General features: G+C 42.0%; 3 protein-coding genes and 1 non-coding gene across 4 annotated transcripts; 2 read left to right on the forward strand and 2 right to left on the reverse strand.

The window, feature by feature from the left end:
- Positions 1–1,407: 1,407 nt before the first annotated feature.
- On the forward strand, positions 1,408–2,957 carry PADG_04693 (uncharacterized protein; the record flags this gene model as incomplete). The annotated part of the gene is made up of 3 exons (XM_010762033.1): positions 1,408–1,531; positions 1,622–2,325; positions 2,406–2,957. The coding sequence occupies 3 exons, from the start codon at positions 1,408–1,410 to the stop codon at positions 2,955–2,957; spliced, it is 1,380 nt and encodes a 459-aa protein (XP_010760335.1).
- Positions 2,958–4,399: 1,442 nt separating this feature from the next.
- On the reverse strand, positions 4,400–5,087 carry PADG_04694 (assembly factor CBP4; the record flags this gene model as incomplete). The annotated part of the gene is made up of 4 exons (XM_010762034.1): positions 4,400–4,527; positions 4,653–4,764; positions 4,877–4,949; positions 5,050–5,087. 4 exons carry the CDS (start codon positions 5,085–5,087, stop codon positions 4,400–4,402), a joined length of 351 nt encoding a protein of 116 aa, XP_010760336.1.
- A 5,331-nt stretch (positions 5,088–10,418) lies between these two features.
- On the forward strand, positions 10,419–13,268 carry PADG_04697 (uncharacterized protein; the record flags this gene model as incomplete). Its single annotated transcript, XM_010762035.1, has 3 exons — positions 10,419–10,785; positions 10,844–13,018; positions 13,141–13,268. 3 exons carry the CDS (start codon positions 10,419–10,421, stop codon positions 13,266–13,268), a joined length of 2,670 nt encoding a protein of 889 aa, XP_010760337.1.
- A 1,002-nt stretch (positions 13,269–14,270) lies between these two features.
- Positions 14,271–14,370, reverse strand: PADG_11810. Its single transcript has one exon. It is a non-coding gene; the product is annotated as a tRNA-Gly (tRNA).
- Between the last annotated feature and the right edge of the window lie 391 nt (positions 14,371–14,761).

The raw sequence follows: 14,761 nt of genomic DNA on the forward strand, positions 1-14,761 counted from the left end.
TTATTATTATTTAATTATTATGAGCCCAGCTATTCAACTAATAAAATTTTAATTAAGAAAAAATTGATAAAACTTTTTTAAAAGTATATATAGTAATCAAAATATTAGAAATAAATAAAAGTTATTAATTTAATTTTATAAAATTTGATCAAAGAATTAAATTTTTTATATATCATAATATAATATTTAAAAATCTTTTTAATAAAAATTCTCTATTTAATATAATCTTAAATTATTTTACCTAATTTAATAATTTATAAAACTTTCAATATATATAATACAAATTAATATCTAAATAAGATGAAAATTCTTAGTTGAAAATATTATAATTTTTTGTATATGATTAGTTGGTTGATTCCAACTCTAAATGCTTAATAAACTATAAAGCACGCTAACTAACTATAATTTACAATTTCTCTATAATTAAAATTCTGTCACAGCCCTTAAAATCAAGAAGTAATTCAATTGATCTCAAATATCAAGTTTGCTGATATTGAAAAGATGAAGAAAAGCTTTTAAAAGAGCAGAGAATTTAATTACAAAGGCAATCTGAACATGAGGTTGAACAAGCTGTAGCAGCAGCCTTACAAGCAAGTCTACAAGCAGGTATAATAAGAATGGCAATTGTAGCGGGTTTTTGCTGAAATTTTCTTTTTATTTGACGAGAAGATCAATGTCTTCGGGGGGTGGCAAACTCATGGGAGGCGAAGTCTCTAAGTGGTGTCTTACTCTGGCATTTCCTCCACCAAGCCCAACCAACCCTGATGCGTAATAGCCCCCCGTACTGCGCCTCAACTCATGTAACAGGGCGGCACTTAACCCGAAGATCTTTAAACCTGCTGCATCAACAACAAACAACACCTATCTCAACCAACCACCATACCTCATACTCCTACACACCATTACAACCGAAATCCTCTGCCGTCATTCATCTAGCGCTCCTCCATCGTTTGTTCCGGTACGCTCCTTTCATCTGCTATTCCCTTGTTGTCCGAAGAAACGAAGTGCTGGCTGGTGGCTGGTGGTCTCTCCTTAATCCATTGTCCGTCGTCCCATATTAGCTGGGTTGACTCCTATCACTTCAACCCACCTGCTCCCTTGCTATCCTGCTTGTTGTTTCCGGTTCTCAGGCTCATTCGCCAACATCTTCCAACGTCTTTTACGGCCCCCCGTACGAAACTGCTGGTTTGCCGTTTATACCATTCTTTCTCTCATACTTGTAGTATCGGATCCTCAGGGAAGGTCAGCTAGGCTATCCATCGATCTCTGACCCTCTCCCTATGACAGATGTTCTTCTGAATTAACCTTCAGACGGCCACACTCGCTTATCCAACTCACTAAGAATACACTCACACATTCTCTCGTTCCCTTCTCTCCACCACCCCTATTTTTTCCGTTGCTTAGACGATGAGACTCTTCCCGCACTCATCGTCGAGGTCGACGAGTCAATCATGCACAGCCATTTTGTTGTCTACACTGCTAGGAGCCCAGGTGGCCCAAGCAGTCATTCCACTGACACTTGACGATCCAGGTATGACTCCGATTCTCTGTGTCCCGTGACATGCCTCTTTCTACTTCAGTACAGACAGGATAACATTTCTGACTTTATGCTTGCATACAGAATCGATCAAAAGTGCAGCAAAAATCGTTGCCAAGAAGCTGGTTTCCTACTATACTGGATGGAGACCCGGTGACGTGCCAGGCAATTTGCCAGACCCATACTACTGGTGGGAGGCTGGCGCTATGTTTGGTGCTCTAATCGATTACTGGTATTTCACAGGAGATGATCAATACAACGAAATTGTCATGCAGGCCATGCTTCATCAAACCGGACCGGACTTTGACTATCAGCCTCATAATCAGTCCCGGACTTCCGGAAACGACGATCAAGCATTTTGGGGCATGGCGGCTATGACTGCCGCGGAGACTAAATTTCAGGACCCTGCGGAGGACAAACCCCAGTGGCTTGCACTGGCCCAGGGAGTCTTCAACACACAAGCACCTCGGTGGGCTAACCACACATGCAATGGCGGTTTGAAATGGTCTATCAACACGTTTGGCTCAGGCTGGACTTACAAAAATACTATTTCTAATGGATGCTTTTTTAATCTCGCCTCTCGACTAGCGTTATACACTGGAAACACAACCTACGCAAATTGGGCGGAAGCATCCTGGAATTGGATGACCGGCGTCGGTCTCATCAGCCCTAATTACCAGTTCTTCGACGGCACAGATGATACAACCAACTGCACCCGTGTGAATCACGTTCAGTGGTCCTATAACAGCGGCGTCTTTTTGGCTGGAGCAGCCAGTATGTACAAATATGTAGGTTGCCATACCCCCCATCTGTCCATTATGCCATACAGAGTTTCCAAGGTAACTAACATTACATGGTTTTTAACAAGACAAACGGTGACAAAAAGTGGGAAGAACGTGTTCGAGGAATTCTCAAAGGCATAGAGATTTTCTTCCAGAACGATGTTATGACAGAAGTTGCTTGCGAACGCAATGGAAAATGTAACGTTGACCAGCGTTCATTCAAAGCCTACCTTTCTCGCTGGATGGCTATGACCGTAAAAGTCGCCCCATTCTCGCGCCCTCTCATCATGCCTAAACTTCGTGCCTCTGCTGAAGCAGCCGCAAAACAGTGTAGCGGACCAGACAACTCGTGCGGTTTGCGCTGGACCAAACAGTCCGAGTATGATGGAGAAACGGGCGTTGGCGAACAAATGTCCGCACTGGAAATCATACAGGCTAATTTGGTTGATAACGTTCCTGGGCCTGCGAATGAGCAGACCGGCACTAGCAAAGGCGACCCGAACGCAGGGTTAAAAGATGGCCGTAATGATCTTCCTAAGTTATCAGAGATTACAATGGGTGACAAGGTTGGCGCTGGATTTATGACATCGATAATCTTGCTGGGCGTTTTGGGTGGGGCGTGGTGGATGATGGCTTGAAGTACATTATTAATCGGAGGATTGGATTTTGCTTTTTCCTTTGGCGATGCAGGCGGGCTTATTGGGTATTTAAAGAAGGATCACTGAAGCATAGGATGAAGGAGACGACGAAGAAGACGACGACGACACGAAGGACGTCTCTGCAGCCTTAACTCCCCAATCCTCTTCCCTTGCCTGTGACACCTCCCGCCACTATTTAATAAAATCCTTTTCACTTCTTCCCCCCGGAGATTTGGGGGGAGAACGGACCTTCCGAGAAACCGATATACCGCGATATACCGATGACGGGATCCCGTTCTATTCTCTTTCTCTTCTCTCTTCTTTTGTTGTGATTTTTAAACTTATTTCCCCTCTTCATAATTGGGAAAACTGGTTTGTGTCATATATGGGGAGTTTCTCTTTTTATCTCTGCCGATTCGCTTTCCATTTCCTAACTTCCATAATTCGTTTCTATTACCCCCCATGGTTATTGTCGTGTTTGTTCCATACTTACTCCACTTCTCCTGTCCTTTTTCGATTCTCCTAGTTCTATACTGGGTCTGGTGTTACATGTTGTCTTATTCTAATGGTATTTATTATTTCCTATATATATATATATATATATTTGAAGTTTCCTGGGGGAAATGTTAATCTCCCCTTTCCAATTTCTACCAAATTCTTCATTGTTATTGGTAGTAATGTTTACATTGGCATCAATGATCACTTGAAAAAGGGTCAGGTCTTATCCTTTCATGTTTGACCCTGGTTTCATTTAAGTATCACATGTGCAGGCATCATGTTTCTAAGGATGAGATTTATGATATTTTATTTCAGAATTTTCAATGATGTAAAATGAATGGATTGATTCTACAATATTATATTTCATATACTTGTGTCAGGATATATTCTCTTGTTCTCACTTAAGTCCTATGGCCAATGCTTGCTGTTCCTGGGCGCGCAAAAATAAATAAATGAAATGAAAAAGAAAAATGGGGGAAAAATTATATAATGAATATTAGACTTTCTCATTCTCAAATTGGCATAAACATGACAGTTTCTTTGTACACATTGATATAGAGTAGTATCAAAGGTAGGGGTGGCTGAATAAATTGAGAGTATAGATGTTAGATATGTGATATCATTGCACTTTCGAATCGCATCCTGCGAGTGGATAGGTCCGTTCCGCCCGTTAAGAGATAAAAATAAAAATACACCAAAGAATCAGGAACCCAAACTCCATAACTCCGAATGTTTTCTGTATATGCAACTTCAATCAGGAGAGAGACGCATTGTTCAAGGATCACCCTTCTTCACCGTAGTTGTCTTGTGATATTCCAACAAAGGTGTTGAGTATTTATAGATATCGAACAGGCGGGGGATTTCGGAAAGTATCAACCGATGGTATCCACGAGGCCAAAGAAAGTAAAACGCCTTCATTGAATCTTTGAAGATCGAGGCCGGTTTTATGACCCTTCCGCAAGCTCCTTTCTAATCTGCTCCTTTTGTCTTTCGGCCTCATCCTTTTCAGCCTGTCGTTGCAGCTTCGCTTGTTTCTTGTTGGTAGCTTCAGAGTCCTTCATGGCTAGCCAGACTGTGTTTTGCGACGATACATGTTAATTCGAATAACATCTTAGAAGGGGGCATAGGGTAACGGGGATGAGAGGCGGGAGGGGATTTTAATAAGTTCGGTATAATGGGTCAGCAGCTGGAACGTACTAGATTTATCCGACTTTGCGTACGATTTCAGTCGCATGACGAAGTCATCGAAGTCCTGCTGCCTCTTTTCTCGCGTTTCGAGGTTCCGTTTTTGGAGTTCTGGGTTAAATCTCTAAAGGATTTTTGGGTTGATTAGATATTCTATAATTTGATTTCTTGTTTTAACATGTCGATTCGCCGCGGGACATATGCTAATGGGTGATAGCTGGAGACAAAGAGCGTACCTTGAATAATTCCTCCTCTGTCGGCCGGAGATATTGAACGAGTGCCGGTCCACCAATGCAAAGCACTGCTCCACTATGTAGAGATATTTGTTAGCTTAAATAAAATATAAAAACAAATAACCCCCCGGGCTAAATACCAGCAATCGCGAGAGATATACATATGGGAGACTTACACCCCTAGCATCTTCAACGAGGTACCTAACCTGGGCATGGCTACGCTGCGGTATGGGATGGGAGTTGATTGGGAACGGATGCGCGGTTCGGGCGGTTCGGGCCGGATTACAAACGGAGCTTTTCTGATATTTTGGTATTGGCGCAATCGAACCCGTAAGTCAACTCCGTGCGATTATGTGCTGATAATCGTTGTGGTGAAAACTGCTCAAACTTACGTTAAAAACTGACCAAAGACAGGCAGAGGTGTGAGTGATATCCATAATGTGGCTGAGCGTCTTGAAATATGTGGCGGTGCGGAGTTTTCCAACAGATGGTGAAATTTCTCGCCGATCCTCAATAGAATCCTCGACACAGTTGCCGCGTTGGTCAAAAAAAGCTTCGAAAGATTGGAAATACAGCTCTCACGATATCTATTTACATCTTCATACTTTTATAAACGATGGTAATTTATTTTCTGGGTCTCAAGGTGTTCACATTTCATCTCGCTCAATCCCAAATGAATAACCGTGTTTGCTTAGAGTCAGAGTTCAAACCGAAATCAACTACATTTCGCAAAATCTGCCCAAGCCACAAGAGGCATTCATACTCCGGAATGCCATCGTGCCCTCATTCTGAGGAGCTGAGCAGATAGCGCATACACCGGGCGCAGTCTCCTGCGTGGTGAAATGACAGTTCTCAATCTCACAATGCATCGCTGGAACATGTGTTCGCGATGTATTTTCTGTCAAAAATCATTGCTGGTTCTTCGTTTGAACAACTTCAGGATAATACATGGACCTATCAACTGATCTATTCCACGCCGGTCAAGTTGACATATATTGTTCCAACGCTGGACGCTTCGCTCATGGATTGCGTGGAGTATATTAACGGTGACGACAAGGACAGAGAGAAATGCTTTTCCTTTCTTCGTAAGTTTCTCTGCCGACTTTCCGAGCAAGGGGTCAGATGTTACCGATATCTTCTGCAATCCATGGCTGATGGAAGGTCGTTCATTTACTGATGAGGAGGTGGGAGCAATGGGGAAAAGAGGCGAGACAGTTACGAGAGGCTCATTGAGCTGGATGCAATGTGGAAGTCCGTATCGGTTTGAGTGAGAGTTTTGTCGAGTAGGGCATGTATCACGTTGACTGTAGTTCTGACCTCGAAGGCTATTTGGCCTAGCAAATTTGCAAGTTTTTTTGATTCTTCGAATATGGCATGATACTTACGAAAAGTACGCAATTGTGGGGCGATCTTGCAACTCGTGACATTTTTGAAGCCAGGTCATGTATCCTCCTATGAAATCTTCCCGTGGAGCTAGCACCCAGAGTACCTTATAGGAGCCATAAGGTGGCTGCAGCTAAGACGGTATGAATTGAACAGGTGATCGAGAGTAAATGCTGCATTTCCGGTTTTATTTGTGCTGGCATTGGATTTTAAATCAATCTGCCATGGGCTCTGATTCTCTCCTATTTTCACCATATCAAATCAGCCAATTCCCTAAGCCAGTGTGCTGTCCACTGCCATTCGTCCTCACACGCAGGCTGTGATCGAAGCATATCAACGAATTAGTAATTACCATCCTATGGCCCCTCCCTAGGTGGAATTTTAAGTGCACCGAGCTTCTCATGATCGAGTGGGGTGAAGATGTTGTTTTATATAGGCGCCATCACTCTAGAAGACATATACGGAACAGGACGCGATGAAATTTGGATCATGATTGTCCTGTGCTGTTTCACAATATGAGAACCATATGCCTGATACTTCGGTGAAATGACCTTGGGGGCTTTAACAGAAAACCGCGTGCTGCATCCATGGATAGCAAACTACATTCCCGTCTGACAATTCCCATCATTCTAGAATGTAACCCCGGATCAGCCATCGTTCTTTTTGACTATTTTGTCCGTAGGGTGTTAGTTGCTATCATGACAAAAAGGTTTCCTTGCATGGATATTGGGCGTGCGGGACGCCTTATTGGCAACCACAACTGATATGACTCTTTTTTTTATAGGTTCTCAGGAGGCATTTGGCGTCTCACTGCCATCATGCTGGGCAAGGGCGTGTATGAACTGTAAGAAAATACTGCCAAAACAGAAGAAGCAAAGTGAATTAGTTTCCACTTGCCAGGGTCACCCGTGTCACTATATGGAAAAGTTAACTTGATTAGAAACGGTTGCATGCGAATATGTAGCAATTTCATGCTTATCATCGTTAAGAATGCCACTGTTAACCAAATGGCAGGAGAACGGCAAAATATCAGAAACCTATAATGTCGAAAGATAGGTAATTTGGCATTCCTAATTTCCCTGTGAACTGAGACGAAATTTTCATTCTTTCGGCAGCTAACTTAGGGAAGACGGTAGGTAATATGGGCTCTTGGAGCTGCTTCGTTACCCCTGACCTACCTAATTAACCAAAGGTTATTCTGCTCGACGCAGCCGAACAAGTGGGAATCTAACCCGGTTTGTATGTCAACAGTGGCTGTTCCGTTAGAAATGTGCCTGATTTGCAGTGATATCCTTGCGTAGCAACTTGGAACCTCGCATTCAGATTCCTCTAAGCTAAGATTTCAAGGAACAAGTTTGGCGTGTCTTTTGGGGGCCTTGGTGATGTAACTAAACACCGCGGAACATGGAAGTTGGTTAATTAATTCTCCTGCTGTTGTTCCAGTCAAATACAACGAGCGAGTGACTCCAAAATCACCGTATACCAAATAACTAGATTTTAAACTAAGTTATCCACGCTCTGCAGCAAACTAATTTAATTAACTAAATTAAACTAGGTTCAGGACAATCTTATACTTGATGTATTGCAGTCGGTGGAATTCATGAGCATGGTAGAGGTTCTGCTGCCGGTAACATGGGTGGTTGAATGAGAGGCTGTTCAACGGGCTCAGCAAGTGAAATAGTAAGCTTAGCAGCTAGATATCATACATTTTTTGGCTTCTGTCTCATTCGCAGCATATAGTTATATCCCGGTATTGATCTTGATAGTGCTGATATTGACCATAACTACTGAATTGACGGCCTTTCTAATTTGATTCATATCTTTTACTTGATTGTAGAAATAACTTTAAAGTCTTTGATTTATAATATTTTGATTATATTCATCTGCTAATAAAAGTGACAAAAATTGTTAATTAAATGATTTTATAACTCTGAATAATTAAAAATTGTTAAATTGACTAACTAGTTAAAGAATTCAATATAAAGTTAAATATTTAGTTGTTTAAAATCAAATCTGATTTAAATAGTTAACTAATTCTATAATATTAGCAATTGTAGAGATATATTAAATAATTATTTGAAATTTAAATATTTTACATATGTTATAAAATAAAAATTAAAAAATTGATTTTTTAATATATTCAATTTAAACCATATTTACTATTTAATTAAATCTTTATATACTTTGAACTATCAAAGTACTGATATTTAAAACTTCTAGAAAATATAATAAATATATCAGTATATGAAAAGTAGTTTTATTTTTTTATTATAAATATAATTAAATTTAGATATAAAATATTTATTATAATTACTCAATATAGGAATATATAATTAATAATAATTCTTTAGTTATTTAGTAATTTATTTAGTTAATCTTTTAAATTTGTAATATATATATATATATATAATATAGTTATAAATAAAGCTTGCTATTATATTAAATAAATAAATAATTATTATATATTCTAAATGTTAATTATAACTGTTGACTAGTATTTTATATATAATAATAATGATTTATAATTATGTAAAATTATATTATAAATTCAATTTTATTAAAGTTGTTTATATTTTTTATCTGAATTTCATATAAAGTAATTACATTTATAAAGGTTTAAATTATTTTTAAATAATACTTCTATTTTCATAATTACCTTATTTATAATTATGACATCTGAAATAATAACTTTAAAGCTCTGTGTAATATTTAAATAGATTCAAAACTTAGTTTTCATTAATATAAGAAGATGAAATATTGTAATTATTATTATTATTATTATTATTATTATTATTATTATTATTATTATTTACTTGTGTATAGTCAATGACTAATGACATATATCTAGTTAAACTAAAATATGTTTATCTTATAAATTTGATGTATAAAGACAGATGAAGATATATATTATAGAATTTTATTTCAGAATAATTCTGCATTTGAATACTATAAGTTGAGAAGATAATTAATCATATTCTTAATAAATGCTTGTTAGAGAGATAATTCTCATTTAATTAAATTTAGACTTTAGTAGCAGATTCTTTTCAGCTTCAGTTGATTTGGTTATGTTTGTATGTAAACTGCTTCATACCCGTTATCCTTGAAGCTGTGAATTTAAGAATTGACTTTGAAACATCATAGTCATGCAGTTTCCCGATTGAGAGTATTTCTTGCTTTTTAATAGCAGAATATCAAGTTCAATTCTTCTTTATAGAGTTTCTTGCATGTTTACCGCGAATTGGTGGGCAGGGCATTCGGATTACGTTGTACGTATTTTTGATCGTAATCCGTATGGTATTACAAATACCGCCCATCGAATGGCCCGTATATGCACGGGCCGTATGCAGCCGTGATAAGTGGGTATTACCAGACATTATACCAACCAGGTCACGTTTTTCCAACTTATATCTCATCCCATTTCGTCTCCATCTCCCAATCTCCTTCTCTCATCTTCGTCTTGTGTGGCAGACTCCCCCTCTTGTCTGCCTCTCTGTCGCCTCCACTGGACTTCCTGCTCGGTGGCTGCTACAGAGACATTTCCCATCGGTCGCTTGGCGTGGTTGTATCAAACAAACAGAAACTCTCCCGGCTCTGATTGGCGGCCCCTGCGTTGCGCTGCACCAATCCCCTCCTCTCGTAACGACTAGCAGCACATGGGGGCCCATCTACGATTTTGCGGCTTCTATCAACATCCTGCCATTTTTTGCATCTCCTTTCTCCTTACCCGGTGGGCTATCTGCTGACTGTGACTTTTACGTTGATACCAACTTGGATGTGCTGCCGGCACGTTCCCGTGGTGATTATATTTTTCGCGTCTTCTGGCACGCGCAATTCCTTTATATGACTACACCGTACGTAATTCCAATATATATCTGAGAATATTTGTGTCGAGAATAACTAGCTACCGAATACGTACGTACCCTCTGCGGTTCAATTTAACAACTTTCGTTCACTCTTACAACTGCCTGCATCATCTACGCTTCTTTCCCCTTCTTTCTTTGGTGCAACTTTTTCCCAGAATCTTTTTTTTTTGTAATGGCTCATTTTTATATCTAACATCTAGAGAAGTGTTCTACGTCTCCTACGATTCCAGTATTCGTGAACCTGAGTTGTGAACATTTCATTTCATATATAGCATCTTCCTTTTATTGCATATATTGGCATGGCATATCCGCATCGAGGGCCTCCCCCTCGACAATACAACGATCAGCCACCACCTTCCCAGTATTACGGACGTCCCGGTCGGGGACGAGGGGGTTATGGCCCTGGAACTTGGAATCCAGGTTACGATGACAGTGGGCAGTATTACGACGAGCGTGGCGGATATGGCGGGGGACCGGGAGGTCGTGGACAATATGACCATTGGCCCCCTCCTCCAAATCGGGGGCGTGGAGGTCCGCCTCCAAATCGGGGCGGATATGGTGATCGTCGTCCTGTGAATGGGCCACCACCAGGGCCAGGACCATTACCCCCTAACTTCGATAAATCATTCCCTAGACCTCCACCAATTCAACAAAGACCAAGACAGCGTAAGTCGAGGCACAGCGGTAGCGGTTCTTGGACCCCCATACTGACAGATACACCCAGCTAACGATGGTGCGCCGTTGTCGCCTGTCAAACTCTCATTTGATAATCCCTTTCCCGCTTTCCCGAGAGTGAGACGGGGTAATTCGAAGGAGCTCGACCGGCGGATGGGAGATCTCGATCTAAATGATTCCTCAATGAGACCGTCTCCTGAAAAACGACCGCATACGTCCAACTCCACACGCCAGCCTCCACAACGACAGCTAGATATGCCGCAGTGGGGTGGACCTGGCCCTCGAACTCTACCATCATTACCTGATTCCATGCCATTGCCCGGACCCAAAAGGAGCATGACGATGCCCACCAATCCAGTCCCGACTAGCCCACAGTACCCGGGACAACCGACTTGGCAGGAACCGCCTCTCCCACGTCCAACTACAGCTAGCGGAACGAAACCCGATACCGCGCCTGTGCAAAACAACAGAGCCGGCTCAATAGACACAAATAGAGACCTGCCTGATGACTTCCTCGACGAGTACTTCGCGCCTAACGATCAAACAGACTCAGATACACCGAATTTCAGTGTGATGCCGGGCACTCAGGATGACAACATTGTGCCTTTTGACAAACCCGGCGTTGATGAATCTTCTACCTCTAACTCGGGGAAGGGTTACACTGCTTATCGTCCACCTGGTGGCCCGACTCCGATTCCAAACATTCCTATGGATCCACCAACTAATCAGTTTGAAAATGCTGGCTTCCACTTCGACCTTCCTCCTCTAAGCAACAAATACGATCAGGGGCAACCTAATGAATATGATCCATCAACAAATGGTGGTTATCCTCACCACCCAAAAAGTCGAGGAATGCCTCCTGGCCCGGCATATCATGGAGGCGGTGGGGGGAGCGGGCGGGGTGGATATGATCCTCGTCCTCCACCCAATCAATATGGCCCTCCGGGCAGAAGCACACCCATGTCGTACCCAGATAACCATACAGAGTACCAGAATGCGCCGCCATCTAATCATCGTGCCGGTGTCACCCTGGCAGATCCACCGCATCAAAATCCAGACGCCCTTCCCAAGCATCCTGTTCCGTTTCGTCCTGGTCTTGAGAATACGGCAAAACCACCCCCTATTAGGCAATATGATAACCCTCCTGCACAGGTGCAATCCCAAACAGGCCTGGGAGCACCACCCCAATTGCTAAATGATGGAGCTGGCCCGATGCCCATTACTCACGAAGAGCTCCATCGTATCCAACAAGCAGCTAAGAGCAATCCATCAGATCACAAGGCTCAACTTTTCCTAGCCAAGAAGCTCGTTGAAGCCTCCATATATTTGATAGATGAAAACGGAAGGGCCGATATAAAAACTAGAAACAAGAACCGCGAACGATATATTTTTGATGCGCACAAAATTGTTAAGAAGCTAGTCAGTGCAGGGTACCCACAGGCAATGTTTTACCTGGCCGATTGTTATGGCGAAGGCCAACTTGGCCTAGAAGTGGACCCTAAAGAGGCATTTTTGCTGTACCAATCTGCTGCAAAGGCTGGTCATCCAGAATCTGCCTACAGATTGGCCGTTTGTTGCGAGATGGGCTACGAGGGGGGTGGAGGCACAAAACGAGATCCGATGAAAGCCGTACAATGGTATAGGCGCGCTGCAGCATTAGGAGATACCCCTGCGATGTATAAGATGGGCATGATCCTCTTAAAGGGTTTACTAGGCCAACAAAAGAACCCTCGAGAAGCGGTATCGTGGCTCAAACGAGCGGCCGAACGCGCAGACGAGAGTAATCCCCACGCCCTCCATGAACTTGCACTCCTTTATGAAAACCCCAACGGAAACGACGCCATCATCCAGGATGAAGCGTATTCAAGAGAACTTTTGGAACAAGCGGCTAAACTGGGTTATAAGTATTCGCAATACCGTCTTGGCGCTGCGTATGAGCATGGTCTACTCGGATGTCCTGTTGATCCACGACAGAGTATACTCTGGTACACCCAGGCAGCTGCGCAAGGCGAACACCAGGGCGAACTCGCGCTTAGTGGTTGGTATCTTACAGGAGCTGAGGGCATTTTACAGCAGAGCGACACTGAGGCGTATTTGTGGGCACGTAAAGCCGCTCTGGCTGGTTTGGCGAAGGCGGAATATGCGATGGGTTATTTTACTGAGGTTGGCATTGGTGTGCCGGCCAATCTGGAGGATGCCAAGAGGTGGTACTGGAAAGCATCGTGTAAGTGTTCTCGTTTTCCTATTTCCATTTGCGCAAGTCAAGAGGGAATGTTTATGTGTCTAGATCACTGTTATTCGATTTCTATATTTATCTAAGTACCCGCATTCTGACATCTTATGCAGCACAAAACTTCATGAAGGCCCGCGAACGTCTAGAGGATCTCAAGCGCGGTGGTGCCAAAATGCAGAAAACCAAAGTTTCGCGTTCGGCAGTCAACAGCCAAAAGGACGGCGATTGCATCGTCATGTGAAACATTCACTGCCCGATATTGCCAGTGGTCCTCTGCTGCCTTGCCATGGCCTTACTATTCCCTGAATTCGTGGTTGTCCTACATTGCATCGAGACGCGGATGGAAAACGGCCTTTTGATGCCCCATTGGTACAAATGCTTAAAACTTCAGTATATATCTTTCTTCCCATCTTTTTCTTTTAACTTTCTCTTCTTATTTTCATCCTTCTCCCTCTATCTTCGGTTTTTCTTCCCAACCATTTACTCAAATACTCCTTCCAAAACTATATGTTGATAAACTCATTTCCCATCTTTTCTCTTCCTTTCATCCTTTAACTTTCCGTGCTTCAATTTTTAGGTTTCCCTCCTTTCTTTTCCTGTAACCTTTAATACTTCTGATTTTAGTTTTCTTTTATCTTTGTTTCTCTCCCTTACACCCTTTCTTGCACCAAATGCCGCCATGCATAAATAAAGGCCGGATATAGGATTTTGGGACTAGGGTTCAGGGAAATGCAAAGCGGATATTCTACGGGCGAGATTGGGGTTGATATGGGACCCAACATGCTTAATTTGAATGGAATCAACAGGTACTGAACGTTTGCGACAGAAATATGCGTATATGATAGATGTGGGGATACATTGATCGTTTAGGTGTGTTTGTGCTGGTGGTTCTACGGGATGGCATCCATGGATAACAAATGTTATCTCAATTGGGCAATAATAGACACTGTTGGAGAAAAATACCTGAATCTTTTCATCTAATTATTGGGGTCATTTTCATTTTTCCCATTATATCTATTTCCTTTCAAACTTTTAATGTTGAAATCGTGTATGATATAGCAGCTTTTGATCGTATTACTCGGTTGTTACGGCTTTCCGGTAACTACATCATTAATATAATTTACTTTCTCTCTACCGAATTTAAGTCTTCATTCCACCGTAGGTACATATATTTACTGCCGAAAAACGAAAACTAAAATAAAAAGAAATAAAAAGAAACATCATCTCCAATAATTAAATTGATTGCATCATCCGCGAATCGAATGCGGGCCTGCCTCATCGAATCCCAAGGGTGTTTTGAATGTAAATGGCAACGATGAATTCTACCACTAGACCAATGATGCCAAGCGTGCGAGTTTTTTTGCTGACTGTGGAATTCGAGCCGACGATGCATGCTGGCTCCGATTGCTCAGCCCCTCCGATTGAATGCCGCCGCCCACCACCAAGTCGATCTTCCGCTCTTAATTCGGTCTTAGTGAGCTCCTCTGTACTTGAAGAGGAGTAAATATAGTTGATTTGTAAGTTCACCAGAACAACCTATGCTTCCTCTGTCTGACTGAAATCAACCATCACCATCCCCCGCTGTCAACTTGTTTCATCATCGGCATCAAAAAAGCCCTTGCTAAATCCGAGCCTCGAACTGTAGCTATATCAACCCCTCTGCTGTCCGCTTACCCCGCTCCCACTCATCTCAGCAACATAACAAACATATAAATATAAATCAAGAGTATAGGA

This window comes from Paracoccidioides brasiliensis, assembly GCF_000150735.1.
Source record: "Paracoccidioides brasiliensis Pb18 unplaced genomic scaffold supercont2.5, whole genome shotgun sequence".
In the NCBI taxonomy this organism is placed as follows: Eukaryota; Fungi; Ascomycota; class Eurotiomycetes; order Onygenales; family Ajellomycetaceae; genus Paracoccidioides; species Paracoccidioides brasiliensis.